Genomic DNA, 19678 nt, shown 5'->3' on the forward strand with positions numbered 1-19678 from the left:
AAACCTGTTTGTGGTGTTCAGCAGTGATTGTGCTGCAGGTCCCACCTGCCTCACACTGGAGAAATACAAGGCAGCTCACAACTCACCCCTTCTGCTTCACCCTCCAAGTTCCCAGGGAGAGCACTGAACCAGGTCAGAGCTCTTCATCCATGGCGAGCCAGGCCAGGCCCTTCCCGCCCCTTAGTGCAGCAATGACATCAGGGTCAGCCAGAAACAGAATTGGAAAAAAAAGGAAGGGGGGATGGGGGGAGGAAAGAAGGGGCAGGGTTAGGGAGAAGGAGAGAGAGGGAGGCCAAAGAAGAGCTAAACATTAATACAGGTGCCCTGAGCTTCCTGTAGCTCTCTTCTGTTGATGGCTACTTGCTGCAGTGAAAATAGGAATCCAAAAGATGATGCTGACCAGGCTCAGCTGGTTTACCAGCTGGTTTACCAGCTGTGATAATTTGAGCATGATGCAAAGCATTTTGGTAACAATTCTCAATATAGCAAAATAAATGGAATAAGACTGACTCAGTTTTGCAATGCCCTGAAGTTTGTACCTCACTTGCTGGCAGCAAACACTCTAGTAAAACACTGATGCACCACCGAATCAACAGTATTTCCCAGCTCTGTCTTTCTTGGAACAAGTAATTCCAGCACATCGCAAAATCTAAAGACAATTTTGGCTCAGGTTGCTGGATGAACAGCACAACACGCTGCATAAGAAACAATTATTCCATTCCTTCTTATTGGAACAACCATAACTTGGTTGTTCATATCCCTTTCACAGAAGTTAATAGCTCTACTAGGAAAAATGGCATTGCCCATAATCCTAAAATTATACAAAGGGTTGCTAATGACTTTTAAGCTCATCCTATTCACGGCAGCAAGGAGGTCTTAGTTCTAATACATGAACATGAGTGATGAAACATGATCACACCAAAAGGCATGTGGCATGTGCAACAGTCTTGATGAGCATCTGCAGTCTCCAGAGCTTTTGTCCTAGGCTCTGCAGCAGCCCCCCATTTCCTAACTACATCATCCTACAACTCTTTTCCCCCTATCTGAAACAGGGTTGAACAAGAAGTTATTTTGTTTTGCTTCTCTCTTATCCCCAGATTAGGTAACTTTTAAGGCAAGTTTGCAGATATCCTGTCCTTCATGGAGTAGGGTGAAGTGGGGCGGACAGTGTTCTCCTGCAGTGCTGAGTCTGCAGAAGTTTACAGGCTTCTCGCGTTATCAGGCTACAGTCTTGTTGCTGCACATCGCCAGGAAAGGCAAAGGACAAGGCAGACAGTCATTTTTCCATGATTCAAAACACCGATGTACTCAAGTCTTGAATGCTGTGTACAAGTCTGATTACACCAAGGATGTAGGGGAGTAAGGAGCATCCAGAGAAGGGCAGCTAATACCACAGAGCACACGGTGCAGCTGCTGTACCAGGAGAAACTAAAAGGGCTGCGACTTCTGTTTAGAAAGGGGACAGAGGGGCAGGACGCAGGCCTGAGGCGGCAGACAGAGCGCAGGACGCTTTCGCCAAAAGCTGCAGTGCAGGAAAAGCGGAAACTTGTGGAAAACTGCCGGGCTCAGTTTCCAAGAGGTACAAGACGGCGCCTTCCGCACGGCGCCTTCCCCACGAAGGGCTGCGGGGACGCCTCGGCGGGACGCGACGGGCGCGGCCGCGGCCGGCAGGTGCCGAGGGGAGCGCCCGGGCCGTGCCCGCAGCGGCTCCGCGGGGGGGCCGGGGCCGCGCGCAGGGTCCCGGGGGCGCCGCGGCGAGCCCCGGACGCGGCGGGCGCCTCCCCCAGGCCGCGGCCCGGCCCCGCGCTCCGCCCTCGGCGCCCGGCGAGGCCGAGGGCAGCGGGGCTGCGCCGGGCCATGGCGGAGCGGAGCGGAGCTCGCGTCCCGCGGGCGGGAGGCACCGGGGCGGGCGGGCGGTGAGGGGCGGCCGCGAGGGGCCCGGCGGGGGTCGGGGCGGGACGGGGCGGCCGCGAGGGGCCCGGCGGGGAGGGGGCCCGGCGGGGGAGGGGCCGCGGGGCGTGCCGGCGGGGGGGGCCCGGCTCCCCCCTCACGCCTCTGTCTCCCCTCAGCGCCGTGCACGGAGCGGGGCCGCAGGGACCGCCGCGGAGCTGCGCCGCTGCGCCGGGGCCGCTGGAGTGCCGCCGCTGCCGCTACCTGTGCACGGCCAGGGGTGAGCGGGGCCGGGGGCGCGGCGGGAGCCGCTTCTTGCCCAGCCGGAGCAGCCGGCCCGGCCCGGCCCGGCGAGAGGCTGCTCCCGAGCGCGGGGCCGCCCCCGGCCCGGCCCCACCGCGGTGCCCTTCCGCTTGCAGCCTGCTGCCAGGGGGTGGGAGCGCTGCTCGCCGCGCTGGTCCTGGTCTGCAGCTCCGTGTCCTACGGCTCGACGGGAGGCTACACGGGCGTCGCCAGCCTGGGGGGCATCTACTACTACCAGTACGGCGGGGCGTACAGCGGCTTCAGCGGAGCAGATGGGGAGAAGGCCCAGCAGCTCGACCAGCGTTTCCACCTCCTCAAGCTGCCAATTGCAAGGGCAGCAATGGCCATGGGAGGGTCTTTAATGGTCTTCTCCTGCCTTCTCATTTTGTTTGGTGTCTTACAGCTACCGTGGCATTTTCCAGCATGGCTCCTACTTGAATGCACCCTGGACGCAGTGGTAGCCATTGGCTTGGTGCCTGCTCTGTACTATTTCTTCCATCATCTGCTGGAGGTTTATAATTCATCAGTGTGCAAAGAGAGAGAGCAGCTTTACCAAAGCAAAGGCTATCAGGGCTTTCAGTGCAGCCTACATGGGGCAGAGATTGCTGCTGGCCTCTTAGGCTGCATAGCTGTCATGGCCTACCTGCTTAGTGCTGGCCTGGCTGTCAAGGGGTACAGAACAGTTTGCAAACTGAAACAGAAGCCAGCACAAGTCTATGAGCTTTAGAATTATTCCTCTGCTCTAGTAATGCTCAGGATTTTTGCCAGCCTCCTTACTGAGATGAAACAGCACATTTTTCTTGCTTGTTAACAGTGTATCCTTAATGCTACAACAGAACACGCACAGAAACAGTATAGTTCCAAATATAGCGAAGCCAAGCTATTCAAACTTGGATTTGCATTGTTGAATTATTAGTGGACACATTGTCCTGTGGATTGTCTTCATCTGGCAGCTCTCTTAGTAGAGAATGGGTGTTGCTGACTCTAACAAGCTGCCTGCTTTACAGGCAGTGCTTCTACCCCCTCTCTCAAGGTGGCTTGTTCTCCTCCAATGAGATCTTGCTACAAGTAGCTGGCAAGACACCATAAATAACAAAACAGGAACAAATGGATTAATGATCAGAACAAGTTAGATAAACATCAGATGCGTATCTGTTTTCTCACCATTGCACATCTGAATGACCATTCTTACCTCTTATATTGGTCAGCCACTGAAATTGGAAGAGAGCCTTCAATTACAGCTTTGATGACACTCCGAGTCCTGCTATCTCAGATGTGCTCCAACAATGTATTTTCTCTTAGTCGTTGTTAAAACCATTTTTTTCTTTAGCACATTTGGTTTTGAATGCTTCAAGGCTATGCAGTCAGGGAGCATACTGAGCTACTCTTCTGGAGAAATCTTTGCTCCCAAATGTAGATCGTTGAAAGAGAGGTTTACTTAACTAGGCTCTAGGTTTCCCTCTCAGTCTCATCTAATACTTTGTGTACTAGGACATTGCTTACGGTAAAATGTTGTACCCAGCACCTTCCTAAAAATAAGATAGCTGATGTTGATAATCTCCCAGCATGTATCAGGTAGCACAGCTGGTATCTGTCATGGACACACAAGATTGAGGGAACTGGACTTGTTTAGCTTGGAGAAGAGAAGACTCTGGGGAGACCGTATTGTGGCCTTCCAGTACTTGAAGGGAGCATATAAACAGGAGGGCGAACTCCTGTTTACATATGTAGATAGTGATAGGACAAGGGGGAATGGTTTTAAACTAAGACAGGGGAGATTTAGGTTAGAAATTAGGAGAAAGTTTTTCGCTCTGCGGGTGGTGAGGCACTGGAACAGGTTACCCAAAGAGGTTGTGGATGCCCCATCCCTGGAGGCATTCAAGGCCAGGCTGGATGCAGCTCTGGGCAGCCTGCTCTAGTGGTTGACAACCCTGCCCAGAGCAGGGGGGTTGAAACTAGATGATCTTTAAGGTCCTTTTCAACCCAGGCCATTTTACGACTCTATGACTTCTGCTGGTGAACAGCTTTCCATAGCTGAGACTTTTACAAAGGACCTGTAACTGTCCACTGAGAACAGAGCTCTTAAAGCGAGCAATGAGGCTGGTGGTTGTGGCAGCTAATTATTGCTTCATATAGGACTTTTGGCACTAACAGGGCAGTTTGAACATGGCATTTATATTGCCATCAGAGAATCCTGAAATAAACTTACAGAATGGTGAATACTCAGCCTAATTTGTGACACAATGTCTTCTTTTCAAACTCTCTTGGTGAGGGCACCCTTTTGTACGGAATGATCTTTTATAAAAGCAAAACTGTTATGTACAAGTTGACTCCCTGAGTTGGGCTAATCAGGGAAAAGCTTTAAGAGCTCAGACTGGTGGTTTAAGACATATTGTTTTCAAAACATTCTTAATGTGCAAGCTGGGAAAATGAGATTCTGATCTTGTATTATTTATAAGCATATAAAGGTGAAATGTACTCTTAAAAAATTGTTGTTGTTTGGTTGTGTTTTTATATATTTAACAGGGAAAAGAAAACTAGCACCAGATTCAGATAATCATGCCTCAGAATGAGATGTCATTTCAGAGCAGTGCCCACAATGTACATTATTTATATGAAGCTGGAACCACCACTGGTCTCACAGACCAACTCTGCCCATATAGGAAAAACAAAAATTAAGAGTCCACACTACACCGGAATTGTGTGCTTTGTCATGGATGTATCACCAGGTTAACTGGCACTAAATCCTCACAGCTTCTGAAACTATGGAACACTGCTGGAACCAGAGATACAAAAGTAAAACATTCTAAATGGTAACATTCCAGGTACTTCTGGGTTTCTTTGATTTTTCCTTTCTTTTAGTAGCCAGATGCATTGAGTGTTTCAATGCAAGGATTTATGTGGACAGTCCACTGTGGTCCTACTTCTTCTATTTTTCTTGCTTGCTGCAGTTACTTTTAAAGAGCTGTACAGTACTATTTACAGCAAGTTCACAGGCAGGATTCCTCTGGTAGGTTACAGAGGGCTGCCTAATATTTGGTATTATGAATTCCACCCTCACAGTGTTCTGCAAGTAGCTTTTATATGGAAGGCTGATGAGTGGAAGCAGCACATAGCTCAGCAAAGGGGACCCTACAGCATGACCGTGGCTAGCCACAACTATGTTTGACTGGGACATCGCACATATTCCCTCCAGTGCAGTAACAGAATCAAAATATATAATTAGACAAAAGTAAAAATCTTTATTGCTAAATCAGCTGAAACGTTGATGCAAAAATATTCTTCCTTCCTGAACTGCTCTATACATCTGAGTAAAGAATCAATGGAATAGTGTTTTCCAGCAATGTTATTTGCCTCTCCAAAGCAATACACACACAGGCCCCCGTGCTGAAGGTGCATTCATTGAACAATCTACTCCCCTGTACAATAAAAGAGGAATAATTACAGCTGCATGCCAGAGTGGGATACATAAAATATTTTCCTTATTAAAACAAAAAGCATGAAAAAGATTACTTTATAGGCAGTGTGCTGCAAACATTTTTTAACGTGCTGAGTCATGAGTGAAGTTTAAAAAGATGGAATAAATGGGGGAAAAATACACTTGAGTCTTCAGGCTACAAGGGAAGAGCAGACAATGGCTGCACAAAAACTGAAGAGGTGAACCTACTGCCTGTAAAAAGGCCCTTTGGCAAGTGAGGTGAAAGCCATCACCATTCAGGAACGTAGAAACTTCCTGAAGTCCCAGGGCTTTAGCTGTGGCTTAACATCCTGTATACTCGAAGAATTTCAGGCCTCAAAGCAGCCTTTCCCTGAGTCAGGGAAATACTTGCTCCTTCTTGGAACAAGGATTTTACCCTCATCCATCCAGTTGAGGATTTTGATCAGATTCCAACAATCTGTGGTGCTGCTTCTGCCAGGCCTGATTCAGGTGCTGGGAGCAACTTTGAGGCTATCCCTCACCCTTAATACTCAAATTCTGACCAGGTGCCACTGAATATAACCTTTATTGGTTCCTTTTGCTGAAGTCTTTCTGGACAGGACAGGGCAGACAGGTCAGTGTCTTCGATGCAACTGTTCTCATTGAGCATGCTTGCCAATAGGGCCAGAATTATTGAAAAGAGATACACACTAACTCACCAGTCTAACTTGGCTATTTGGCTATGACCACCTGGAACATCGTAGGTCTGGCACTGGTCAGTAGGGACAAGAGAACCTGATGACCCTAAGTTAAGAACCTCTACTGGTAAGCCTGTAAAGAACAAGATGTTCTTAGTGATGTGGCTCAGTGGAGATGATGCCATCTCCAAGAGCCAAATATGAAGTTCAAGGAAGAGACCTGGGAAAACACTATCTATCCTCAGCTATGAGTTCTTCACTAGACTTTTCCCACTTGTGTGTTCCACCTACAGCAGTGCTCCTCTGAAGCCTGAAATATAAGTCGATGTTATAAAGATGAAGATGACAAAGGAGAAGTCTCTAGAGAGGCTGGACAACAAACGGGGTTAAGCGCTAGGGATTCAGACTGGCAAGGATACACTGGATTTTCTACAACAGTGCAAGAGAGAGTCCTGATTTGCATTAACATCTACCACTCTCTTAAATGCAAGGTTTGTCACAGTCTTATTCAGAAAGAAGAGTGTATTTCTGCATCAATCCCACACTGAACAGAGACTGCTTTGCAGCCTACTCAGCTATCAGACACTTTTGGTCTGAGCACAGGTATTTGGTGACATTATCGCCAGTGAAGGAATTAGAAAGTTACTGTCAAATATACTGGGATGAACCTTTTCTGTATACTTGAAATGAGAGAACCTGAAAGAGATTTGGGTTTGTCTGCTATTTCTATGCCCGAAGGATTCAAAACGTTGTTTCTACAATTCTAAGGGCAAGCATTTCTCTCAAAGTGAGGCAGACATTTAAACAGAGTCAAAACTCAGGTGAGTTTAAACTTTGGAAAAAAGTGGGGTTGTTTCATGATTACATTGTAACTAGCACAAGGTATAACCTAAGAAGTTGCTCTCATGCATGGTAAAAACACTTTTTTTTTCCCCTTAGTGAGAAGAAATTCAAGGAGCTCTGAAATCTAAGTAAAACTCCATTAGATTTTGTCAAAAGATCTCTACTGTCAGAATCCCACAAGTTGTCTGCACAGTATTTCCTTCCAATCAAGGCCTGAAATTGATAAAAAATATACAACTCAAGCCCCTCAGAGCTCCTGAGAAAAAACTTTCACATTTTTTTCATAGATATAATTAATAAAGAAGAAAAGGCACTAGCCCACATTATAGTCAGGATTATTGCACCACTGACATGACAGGGGAAGCTGCTGTCCAGCTCTCTGCCAGCTAGGGAAGACAGATTTGCACACGATGGGGGCTGTGGTCTTTTCACAGCACTTACATGAGATGACGACATAAGCAGCCAACTTACGCCCTGCACCAAAAATCTTAATGGAACCACCATGCATCCGCCAACTGTAGACTGGGCAGTTCACCATTAGTGGGACTGTTTTATCTCTTCCCCACTGCTGACAAAGATGTTTTTAAGGTGAAAATTTTTTCCTTTTCCATTGAAAACTAAGCAGAAACAAAGATGCTTTCACCTTGTTTGCGGCCAAATTGGGCACGTACCACATAACAGAGGTTGCTCTGGATTTGGACTGACTCCTGCTTTTACATGAAAGCAAAGATGCTGTGGCTGATAATAAAGACAGTGCAGTTTATGTTGGTGGGAAAGAACATTGAATGCTTCCCCAGCATACGGAGACCAGCCCAACTGCTTGCTAGGCTAAGAGCAACACGCCACTGCTTCCACCTTGGCTTCCTCTTAGACTGAGTACCTCACTAAAACAAGCAGGAGTTCATGGTTTCATGATGTGTCTTCTGGATATAGGAAGCCTCTACTGTGAAGCATCTGTGATGGAAGTAGACAAGTTGCTGAGCTGTGTCTGTGCTCTGCAGCTAGCACTAGCTCTACATGTTACCTCAATCAGTAAGTCCAGAGCTGATCTTTTTTATGCCCCATGTAAAATGCATCAGTAGACAACCACTTATCACCCAGCTGTGTATTTTTTCATTCTGCATAGGCTGATCCCATTATAATCCTCACTCTACCTGCACTGGTGCTCATCAGAACACCAGTACCCTGAGTCCTCTAGTGCCCTAACAAATACCCACTGGGAAAAGTCTCCCCCATCTGCTGTGGACAGGGATACTGGAGTGCTCTCTCCCCTGGCCCTAAGTAGTAAAGTGCTGGGCTGAAGGGGAACAGAACAACTTAAGTGCAATCAATAAAAGTGCTTGCAATTCGTGTAGGAAATCATTCTTGGGTCAGCTTCATTGCAACTGGCTGTATTCTTTCAAGGAACAATGAAGTCAGGTGCTGCCAGGAGGACCTATGTCAGAAATATTCACAGGACTCCAAACACTGCATACTGCCCCCTCAGCAGCTAACCCCCCTGCCTCCCCTCCCCCCCTCCCCCCAGCATATTCCAGCTCCTTTCCAGCAGAGCTGGCAGAACCTCAGGGTTCAAGGAGCAAGAGGCAGGCGCTGGAACACCTGCCGTCTTACTAGTGTTTGCACAATTTCTGGACAGTCCCCAGCACAGAGCTCAACTGCTGATCTGAACACTCACAGAACAACAGACTACAGCAAAAAGTGGACAGCCCAAACCTTAGCACTACCAATTCTTCCTCCATTTCATTAAGGAAGCAGCAGATGCCTGTACTCTTTGCAGATCCCAGCTCTCTTTGAAGAGAGAGACAGCCCTTATGGGACAAAGCTTCCTGGGACAAACAACATGGGAGCAGTACTTGTAGGACTACAAAGCTGTGTCAAACTCCTCTGGCAGAACCACTGCAGATTCCTCTTTCTGCTCCTGATCTGCTCCATTCTCCTGGTGTCGCTTCATTTGTTCCTTCACTTCCTCCTCCAGATCAGGTGGCACCACAAATTGATCCTCTGGCTCCATCTGGGATGGAGCAGCAAAATAGCCTGTCTTCTTCTTGGGTGCCTCTGTGGCTACTTCGATGAGGTTAAGACTCTCCTCCAAAGGCACTATGGAGCCATTGGAAAGCTTCTTTCCATAGAGACAGCATGTGGAAGGAGATTTCTGCAGTTCGCACTTTTCCTTGATCCCTCCCTGTGCAGTGCCACTGTTTACACTGTTCTGTCTCTGAATGATGAGGACAAGCCCAGAGTCATCCTCTGGCCCTGGAGCAGAGGCGCTGTACTCTAAGGCAGGAGGCTCAAACTCCAGGCCCTTTCCTTTACAGCAGTGGATGTCCACCTCTACCTCCACTTTACTGCCATTTGTCATCACACCTTCCACAGGCTGTTCATCATCGCTATCCAGGCCATTGTCAGACTGGTTACTAGAGAAGGTGGCACTGGAAGGTTGGCGCTGAAAGATACTTGAGGGGGGCAAAGGATGTAGACTGCAACGTCGCTCTTGTCGTGGTAGCAAGCTGCCATCAAGACCAACAGCGTTGTGCTCATCTGAAGCAGTAGAGCCCACCTCACTGCTAACCTCAGAAGCAGACAGTTCGCTACCGAACTCTGAAGCAATTCCGCTGCTAGATGAAGGTGTTGCTGGTTTGGCGGTGGTGGAACTAAATCCCCCAGGGCCTGGCAGAGTGATGCCATGCATCTCACAGGTGCAGCTGTCCTCACTGATGTTCAGACACACCACCATCGCACCTACATTGTCCTGGCAACCATAGCTTTGGGCTAAAGTGCAGAGTTTCTTTGCAGCAGCTAGTGGGTCATGTAGATGGCGCACAGCTGAGACAGCCTCTGTGTAAGAAAGGTGTTCCCAGAGAGCTTTGTTCCCTAGAAGTAGCAGCTCATCTTGTACAGTCAGTGGAATGGAGCTGACATGTGGCTTGGGCAGGATCCAAGGATGCAAGTATGTGCAGCCTAGCATCCGAGTACAGCAAGTCACACCATTGACCTTATTGTCCTGCAGACAAGAGAAACAAAACAGTAACATTAGATCCACTATTAGATCATTCGGAGAATCTTTCCCCTGCCCATAAACTGTTCAGAGCATTGAGAAATACTAGTATACAGGTACAGCCAGTTATAGTACAGAAGAAAGGGATTAAAGGGATTTAGGTCCAGGAACCACAGCCAAGACTTTCCTGCTGTTTTTAAATTAATTTCAGTGTTCTTAATTTCTGTTGTTAGATGTTGCTGCTGCTGCTGATTATTAAAAACCGTCAGAGAACACATGCAGGGAAATTTCCTCAGACAATAATTTCACTTGCATTTTTCAGAATCAGACAGTTTTTAAATCATTTAATATGCTACACTCATTCCAGTTATTGTTAGTCAGAATGCTAAGGAATATAACATCTCACAGAAGTGTAACACATTAGCAGGGATAACACTTTCATCAGACAACTCCATAAACGTGTTTTTTTTTTTTTTAAAGATCCACTGTTCATAAAGCTAATATGACTGGCACTGATTTCTCAGTTCTTTTTTGACTACATATTTTCCAGTTCTTTGGAACTTCCCTGTTTTTTCCAAGTTTTTAGAAAGTTAATATTTAGAGAATTTTTCCAAAATCATTTTCATACTTTTGTATAAAAATACAAATAATAATAATAAACACAAAAATACACTTCTGCCTTTTTTGTGTAAAATTTCCACCTGTTCCTACTTGATATCTACATTCAGTATATCTCAATAGCCACTTAGTCTGTACCTTCACTGAATAAAACATGGAATAAATCCGAAGAGAGGTACTTGAGTCATGGTTTCCAAGAAACACAAGATGGACTAGATTATTTTGTGAATTTTGAGACAACATGATCTCCCAGGCCGCCCTGCTCTGGTCCTCCGTGGCTCTTCTCCACACTCACCCAAGTCATAAACAGTGTTATATACCACTCTCTCCACATCTCAATTTAGCTCCACATCTATTTTCTTTCTTCCACCTCTCCCCAACTCATTCTTGGCATTCTGTACCTGTAATTCTCAGGCCATGATGGGTATTTAAGGAATATGTCATTCTGAACAGCTAATTATCAATAGAAACAGGGCAGGAAGCAACAGATAAGTCATGTGAGTATCTTCATGCAACCCTCTCCCCAGCAGCATTGTGCAGGCAGTAGAGCTCAGAATGGTGTGTACTTGAACCAAGCTTTTACTGGCAGGTGAAAGCTGAAGTCTAAACCAACCTCTGTTATAATGGCTTTTTGCTCTTTGATTCTCTTAGCATCTTCTGAACACTGCTCGAGGCTGAAGACTTTGGAGAGGAGCAGAGGTTTTCCACTTCGGCAAAGAATGGCTTGGCATGTCCCAACATTGGCCACCGTCAGAGAAAAGTTGCTGGCTGGATCAGACAAATCATGACGAATATAGCAAAGGACAGCAGAGGAACCCAGCTTCTGTCCAGCCATGCCCAGCTTCCTGTTGGAGGAGAAGGTGTAGGAAGGCTCCAGACTCCATGACAGGCATTCTGGAGTGTGGCCTCACCCCACCTAGCACATTAACCGATGCACCTATGCAGGTCCCACCAGGACCAGCTTGCTCACTGTCCTACCTGTGGGAGACCAAGAAGGTGTTGGACATGAACATCGTGTCCGACTGCTGTACCTCCTCCAGGAGCACATCAGCCATGGTGCACTGCAGTAGACGTGGCAGCTCCTCATTCTTATCACCATCAAACATGCCATACACAGCCTCCACTCCTTCTGCAAAGCTTCCCATTGCCAGCGTTGACACACATAACCTGTTAGAAAAACATACGGGCAAAGTTAATCTGCCTTGAAGGATTGCATGGTCCCCAAAACCACAGCCATCAGGTACCTTGTCGTGAGCACTGTTCTCACAGGGCAGCAAAGCCACTGACCCTACATCCACTGCCCCATGAGATGTACAGCTGCTGCTTATTATTGACACTCCCAAACCCTCCTTGAACATGCTGAGGAGAGGACAAGGGGCAGAGTTTGCAAGAGAAAGCAAAAGCACCTCTGCTAGAGTGGGAAACAAAGCCTAAAGGTCCCAGAATAAGCATGACAAACAAGGAAAAGGACAGCACTGAGGCTTGAGTTAGCAAGAATGAGCAAGAGATTGAGAGACAGAGAGACGGATGAGTTGTTCAGCAGAACATGTCTGCATGGGTGCTTAGCAATGCACTCCACTTAGCACCCCGAGGAGACAAAGTGTCAGGGTTCAGCAGACCACAATACTTACTTATTTCTTTGGCCAGCCATCTCAGCTATTCCATGACTCCAGAAGGTGGAAGTGAGTGCTGAGTCAGTTGTGAGGGAGGGCTTAGCATCAATCTTCAGAGTGGTAATGTGACTATGGAGAGAGAAGAAGAAAAATCACTTCTAGATGCCATGCTGAACAGCTTGTGGCCAAAGGACCACATACAGTCTAGAATTTTAGACAGCAGCCTGTTGAAAGAACTGCACCAAGAAGAGGTGCTTGGCCTTCTGGAGATGTCTGACTACTTATGCCGGATACAGGTGGGAGAACCTCATACCACTTGAAAAATTATTTGATTGTTCTGACAGTTTGAACCCAGCCCTTTCCCTTACTACAGGATAGAAAGCTTCAGCTGCCTAAGCAGGGAACATTATACCATTATGCAGTACTATGATACATACATTACTATTCCATTTCCTCTCCTGGGAAGGGTTACCCTTCCCTGTGCCTGTCACTAGTGGCTTAGCATCTCCATGACTCACCTGAAGATGTCCAGTGTCTGGTGTTCTAGGACCAGGTTTGTGTTTCCAGTCAGGTCCAACTCTTGCAAGGTAGCTGGCAGTGCCTCAGGAATAAGGATTTCAGTTAACTCATTGCAACTCAAGTCCACAATCTGCAGTATCAAAAAAAAAAAAGCACAATGACAAAGAAAATATTCTGTTCTCTCATGTGATCAGTTACTCCACTGCTCCTTCCTAACATGATATATATTCCTGCTACTGGTTGTATCTCTCAAACAGGTCATGAAAATGGAGCTGACCTATCAGTAGAAGAATGATTTATAATCATCAAATGCTTATAACCTGCAATAGCCAGGACTCTAATACAGAAAAATGGGTCACACTAAAGATAACGTAAGGCCTATACATACAAGTTTACCTAGATAAATAACACATCCTGCTGTCTCAAATGGTACAGAAGAAATACACCAAGACAGAGACAGCGAAGATTAAAGAGGTGAACCATCTTCAGTCAGTTATGAGAGGGAACAGATCTAGAATGTGTATCTTGCTCCCTCTTCACAAGCTAATTGAGCAAAATGCTGGGATCTCCAGTTCCTCTTCTAGCAGCTACTCTTCATTCTCCCACCCAAACTTCTTCTCATTACCTGCTCCATAAGAATACCTGAATACGGGGCAAATGCAGGATCTCTGGAAAGATGCTGATTTCATTTGAGTGTGCAATAAGAGTGTGAAGTAGCTTGCAGTTTGACACTGTTGTGGGAATTGTTTTCAGTTTGTTGCCACTCAGATTCAGCTCTTCCAAGTGCTCCAGCTTACTGAGTTTGCTGAAAGGGAAACAAAAGAATACCATATCTTTTAGGCCAAAAGAATACCGTATCTTTTGTCACTTTTTGAACCCACAGATATAGTATCCATAGACAGTGCTCTTTAAAATCTACATTTCTAATTCATTGATTCAAAACCATGTATCCTCCAAGAGTCCAAAGAGATACTGTACTTAAAATTCAGGGTCCCCAGATGCCCAGCTTGGATTTACCCTACAGACAGATCCCTTCACTTGACTTCTACAGCACTAAAGCAGAAGACTGTAAAGTCTTAATTTGAAAACTGTCAGCGAAAAATCTAAGCTGTGTCAGTGTACCTTGTAGGAATAAACAGATTTACAAGACAGTGGTTCCATTGCCTAACCAGTACCAGGGAAAATCATGGCAAAGCTTGCACTGATGCAATCAATATTGCATTAATTGTGCTGACACACAAAAAAAATAATTTCTGTGATAACATAACAGATTTTTATTTTTATTTTTTTAAATGAGACTACAAATTAAACTGACACAGAAGTCTACCAGTATAGCACTAACCCTACACTACACTTCAAAGAGACATTTGATACCCTAAGATTGGATGGCAGAAGATACTGAAAAGTAATAATGAAATAAGAATTCAGTGTTAGTCCTACTATTAGGGCCTTGGCAGGGAGCCACATTTGAATCAATGACAGTCAATCAGTGATTAAAAAGAATATATGCACACATGAAATTAAGCCTAGAAGAATTTGCAGATAAAAAAACATAGTGGAATTTCAGTTTCAACATATAGTAATATGAGCTATTTGGTAACCTAAGATTACCTTAAAAGCACGCGATTTAAATTAGCTAAGTAATGCTATGCACATAGAAACTTCTACAAGTTGCAATAAGAGACGAAATAGTCTTCAGAATCCTCAGGGGACTCAGATGCTGGCAGGCAAAACTATCTTTGCTTATGATTTTTAATAGAGCAGCATCCAAGTTCTGCTGTCTATATAGCCAGAAAAACATCAGAATTTGGAAAAGGTTCAAAGGAACCTTTCCTACATTCTAAGAAATTAAAAAGGCTGAGTATACTTACAATTTTGTAGGAACACATGGGAATCTCTAGCCTCATAAGTTTCTATAGTAAGCATGGATTGATTTCTCACTATTTCAACACCAAATTGTGAGCCTGGTGCATGAATTAACGGATGAAATTATATGACCTCCATTGGGCAAGGGTTCAGACAAGTCTGGTTAGGGGCCTTCTGGCAAGACTGAAAAGTGAAAATATGCAGCACAGCAAGCTGCATGCCAGTAACACTGAAGTTGTGAAGAAATAATGCCCCCATTCCCACACACACATCCACCACAACTAGGATAGGAACCGCTGCAGCCAGCAGCACCGTGTGCCAGATCCCCCTTAACATTATTCCTGTGCACACACGTGGGGATGGCAGGTCTTTGCCATCAAGCCAAAGGGACAACATCTTGCTTTGACAGCAACTGAAGCACAAAGTAAATGCTCACCAGGAGGATGCTGACTGCCCATCTTACCCACCAGCCTTATGTATTTACCTTGCAGGGAACGCCTGTAAGTTGTTGTTTGCCAGATGCAGGATCCGTAGACTTGTGTGTCCCGCCAAGACAGGGATGCATTGGTCTGTGAGGTTGTTATTGGTCAAGTAAAGCAGCTGCAGCATGCTCAGACTCTCCTCCCCTGTACATGCAGAGGGCAAGGACTCCAGGCTGTTTGCAGATACATTCAGGTACCTGAGGCTAACCACAGCAAGTGCAAAAAACCAGACTTCATCTAAACCACTCTATTAACAGCAGGAAAAACAGCTATGTAATTGCCTATGCAGACAAAGCAACAACACTATGCAACTCAGACAACACAGCGTAACATCCCTACTCACATTAAGATTTATGAGTCTACAAATGACTTACTAGCTACGTAACATTGCAGATGCACACAGCATTTTACAGTAAACAGTGGGTACTGAAGAGCTGATGGAGAGAGTGGGTAATATTGGCGGAAGCAGACTACATAAACTCTTGCTTAGAGTCTTTTAAGAAGGGTTGACTCATGTCTGAATAGACAAACAGTAAGGGTCACTCTTGCTGTTCTCCCACAACCTGATGTGCTTTCTGTTGTAACATCTGAAAATCTGTATGTCTTGTCTTCTTTGCATCTCAATTCATGCACTACTTTTAAAGACAGAGTTCTCCATGCAGTAACAGGATCTTAGAAACAATTGAAACTGAAGTTAATACATTGGTTGACTGTTGGGTTAGGCAAGTATCTGTTTTCCTATAACTAAACAGTAACATGGACTGATACCCTCACATCAGCTTGCTGATTTCTCTCATGGCCCCTAAATTACCTCCTCATAAAGCACACTCATTATCTCTTACGCAAATGGCAACAAAGCCCATAGCACCTCACAAGGACAGTCACGCAGATACCATTAATGGCCTTCACAGCTTCAAAGGTTAACGCAGTCAGAAGACGCATGTTACTGTCACTCACTTCAGAGCCTTGAAAAAGAGCATCTCAGGGAGTTCAGTCAACAGGTTGTGCTGAAGATCCAGCACCTCCAGTGGAATGTGTTCTACAAGAGGTGGGAGGCTCTGCAGATTATTGTGCCCCACCATCAACTTCCGAAGGCTCAAGCTGCTGAGGATCCTATAAAGACACAATTTACTATGACAGCTTGGTTCACTCCACTTCACATCCACATAATGGGAAAATGGAATATTTAATCAGTTGTAATTTGACAGTACAGCAGAGAAAAATTAAAGTACGCTGATCCATAAAATGCAAACAATGACAAAGCAGAAAAACATGTGTAGCAAGATAATTCAGTCCATTTGTGCTCAGAAGTATATCTGCATTTCCCTCTACACTACTACAGATCTGTAATTTGTGACACAAGTCTATCTGTGTGCACACACCTAACATTCTCTCATGTACACGAAAAAGAGAAAAATCACAAAGGATGGGTTTAAATTCCCGTTTAAACTTGTAGGCAGAAAGAAGTGACAACTTAGACTCAGGGCTTTAAGAGGCTGCTTAGCACTCCTGTAGTGTTTCCAAGGCTGTTGTCATATTTACTTCCAATAATCACTACAATTCTGGAAAAGGGCTTCTATCCTCACTAACTGCAAAAAAAATTGTAAAAAAAAAAAAACCAGAAAGGGCACCCGAACACATCTGGACATAGCCTAGAACCACCCTGCCCATTTGGGTGAGGTTTTAACTTGGAATCCTTGGATCCTTATGGACCTCTACAGAATGGCTTAAAAACATTAAATGCTCACAACTGTTTCAGGAAAGACATTTCTCCTAATATCCAACCTAACCTCCCCCGGAGCAACTTGAGGCTGTTACCTCTCATCTTACCATTTGGTGCTTATGAGAAAAGCCCAATCCCCACCTCACTATAGCCTCCTTTAATGTAATTGTAGAGTGTGATAAGGTCTCCCCTGAGCCTCCTTTTCTCCAAGCTAAACACCCCCAGTTCTCTCAGCTGTTCCTCATAAGACTTGTTTTTCTGGACACCTCACCAGCTTCATTGCCCTTCTCTGGACACACTCCAGCACCTCTATGTCTTTCTTGTAGTTAGGGACCCAAAACTTAACATAGTATTTGAGATGTGGCCTCACCAGTGAGGAGTACAGAGCGACAATCACTTCCCTAATCCCGCTGGCCACGCTATTTCTGACACAAGCCAGGATGCTGTTGGCCTTCTTGGCCACTTGAGCACATTGCTGGCTCTCATTCAGCCAGCTATCGCCCAACAGCCCCAAGTCCCTTTCCACCAGGCAGCTTTCCAGCCACTCTTCCCCCAGCCTGTAACATTGCATGAGGTTGTTGTGCCCCAAGTGCAGGACCTGGCACTTGGCCTTGAACTTCATACAGTTGGCCTTGGCCCATTGGCCCAGCCTATCCAGATCCCTCTGCAGAGCCCTCCTACCCCTGAAGGTCAACACTTGTGCCTAACTTGGTGTCATCTGCAAACTTATCGAGGGTGCACTCAATCCCCTCATCCACATCACTGATGAAGTAGTTTGCCTACCTTGATGGGAGTTCCACAAGGAGGTTGTAGCTCATATCCAAAACTTCCAGTTTCTTTGCTTCACAGGCCCAGTCTGGGACACACTGCAGCTGATTGCTGTGAAAAGGAGAAAAAGCTAGACACGAGCACTCCATATGGAATATGTCCTGTTTGAATATGCCCTGCACAGCACTAGTGACAGCCAAACCAAAAAAAAAAAGCAAAAAATGAACAATATCTGAGCTAGTCACAAGGAATTTATCTCATGGCCAACTGCGCAATGCAAACTGAGCTGGTGCATGATTGGTAGAAAATACTGTTGCAAGGCTCTGATGATGAGGGTTTTGTTCGTTGAAAGCACTGACATAGCAGAACTAGTCACCCTATGCTACCTTGCTATTGCGCTTCAACCCAAAACTGAAGCAAAATGTCATCAAATCCTCTGGACATCCTATCTTATGGGTCCAACAATGCTGCTCTTGGGTGGATGTAGGCAATAAAGCCAACAGCGATGATCACCAACATCCAAATGTTTGCACAATAGATTCCCACCATTTGGCCCAGTAAACTGCCACAGGTTCAGTGGTCCCTATTTGGCTTATTTTGCTGATTACAGCCTATAGCTGAAGGACAGCTAATCACCTAGACAGGTCAAACTGCTTCGGAGGGGCTTCTGGTCTGGGACACATTCAGTGTTGGGTTTTCCCGTTCTATCGTGAAGATGGAGTGCCTTTTCTCAATTGCTCTCAACTCTTTCAAAAGCTTAAAAGCTCCAGAAATTTTCTGCAGAAAACAAAGTGTTCAGATACTTGCTTTATATTCTGTACTGTACAGTCACTTACTGGACGAGTTCTAGACATGTCAGTTGACCAGGAACTGGATAAACATTGACAGAAGAAAGACCTGAAGAAGTAAAGCAAATAATTACAACTGCAGAGGGGAAAACAGCAGAGAAGCACACAGACTAGCTAGCAAGTGAGACTCTCAGCCTTACTCTGCAGATACTCAATGTCTCTACTATCCTTCTTAAGAAAGAGTTCACTCTTCATACATCTATCATATGCACACTACAGCTTCTCACTGTTCCATTCTCCATCTGCCACATGGGGCACATCTGCCATCATGCCACAAGGGAGAACAGTACTTCTACTTGTGGACTCACAAGCAGTTGTTACTGGAATACAAATTCCTTGGACAGCAACTCAGCAGTATAACCTCTCCCTGTTACAAAGTCAACACACATACATCCATAATGTGATCCCTATGATCTGACCTCACAAGACCCATCATGTATGGTCTCACTACTGTAAACATAATTGTAAATATTTCTTTTTGTGGGAGATAGCAAAGGGCTGCTTCTTTTACTCCCAAGGCTTGAAGGAGGAAGGCTGATGAAGAAGGTAAACAGACGTACAGTTGTTGTTGGCATAAAGGGCCCGAAGGGAGAAGCCACTCAGCGTCAACTCTTTTAGCTTATTCCGTTCACAGTGCAGCTGCTCCAGGCTGCCCAATGAGCTGAGATCCAGGTCTGTCAGATGATTGTCTCGTAAATCCATGTAAGTCACTGATTTATTCCCCTCTGGAGTGTCATCTGCTGCTCTCTTCAGGTTGTTCAGCCTAAATATTCAGAAATAAGAGGTACAGAGTCAGAAAATAGGACACTGAACACTGGATGTGAGTAAGAAGAGAGAAAGGAAGAGATCTGGTGAAGGCTAACCCCAAAGTACAGTGAGATATATGAGGAGCAATGGTGGATCTCAGGCAGTGAATATGATGAAAAATGGTTCCTACGTCTGTACTGCTAGATGAAACCATTCTACTAAATTTCCCAGAATTTGAGAGATTCTGAAGACAACGGTCTAGAAATTTGAAGCCAGGCCAACGGACAGTTACTTAGCACTGACAGAGCAAGCTAATACAGAGACCAGATACTAGGCTGCCTTGCCAC

The 19678-nt window shown here is 45.6% G+C and overlaps 2 protein-coding genes across 3 annotated transcripts in view; one reads left to right on the plus strand and one right to left on the minus strand.

The window, feature by feature from the left end:
• Positions 1-1778: 1778 nt before the first annotated feature.
• On the plus strand, positions 1779-4425 carry MARVELD3 (MARVEL domain containing 3). The gene is made up of 3 exons (XM_080552423.1): positions 1779-1916; positions 2070-2170; positions 2310-4425. Exons 1-3 carry the CDS (start codon positions 1858-1860, stop codon positions 2918-2920), a joined length of 771 nt encoding a protein of 256 aa, XP_080408549.1. The 5' UTR covers positions 1779-1857; the 3' UTR covers positions 2921-4425.
• A 987-nt stretch (positions 4426-5412) lies between these two features.
• The window catches only part of PHLPP2 (PH domain and leucine rich repeat protein phosphatase 2), a 33322-nt gene continuing 19056 nt past the window's right edge, over positions 5413-19678 (minus strand). The window contains exons 9-19 of one of the 2 annotated variants that reach the window (XM_080552307.1): positions 19145-19347; positions 18573-18633; positions 17752-17847; positions 16203-16358; positions 15248-15448; positions 13540-13702; positions 12897-13027; positions 12397-12507; positions 11744-11932; positions 11379-11610; positions 5413-10153 (exon numbers count right to left, since the gene is read on the minus strand). In XM_080552307.1, coding sequence (XP_080408433.1) covers positions 9014-10153; positions 11379-11610; positions 11744-11932; positions 12397-12507; positions 12897-13027; positions 13540-13702; positions 15248-15448; positions 16203-16358; positions 17752-17847; positions 18573-18633; positions 19145-19347 — 2683 coding nt within the window. In that variant the 3' untranslated portion in view covers positions 5413-9013. The remainder of the gene's footprint in view (positions 10154-11378; positions 11611-11743; positions 11933-12396; positions 12508-12896; positions 13028-13539; positions 13703-15247; positions 15449-16202; positions 16359-17751; positions 17848-18572; positions 18634-19144; positions 19348-19678) is intronic. The other variant, XM_080552308.1, reaches the window with a different exon arrangement.

Source organism: Anser brachyrhynchus, assembly GCF_964034855.1.
Source record: "Anser brachyrhynchus genome assembly, chromosome: 12".
NCBI classification, from domain to species: Eukaryota; Metazoa; Chordata; class Aves; order Anseriformes; family Anatidae; genus Anser; species Anser brachyrhynchus.

Excerpts from the sequence above, each read along its gene's own strand:
- MARVELD3 (XM_080552423.1), top strand. The coding sequence starts at position 1,858 with ATGGCGGAGCGGAGCGGAGCTCGCGTCCCGCGGGCGGGAGGCACCGGG. Across the intron at positions 1,917-2,069 it reads GGCACCGGGGCGGGCGGGCG|CGCCGTGCACGGAGCGGGGC; the intron begins GTGAGGGGCGGC and ends GTCTCCCCTCAG. Across the intron at positions 2,171-2,309 it reads CTACCTGTGCACGGCCAGGG|CCTGCTGCCAGGGGGTGGGA; the intron begins GTGAGCGGGGCC and ends TTCCGCTTGCAG.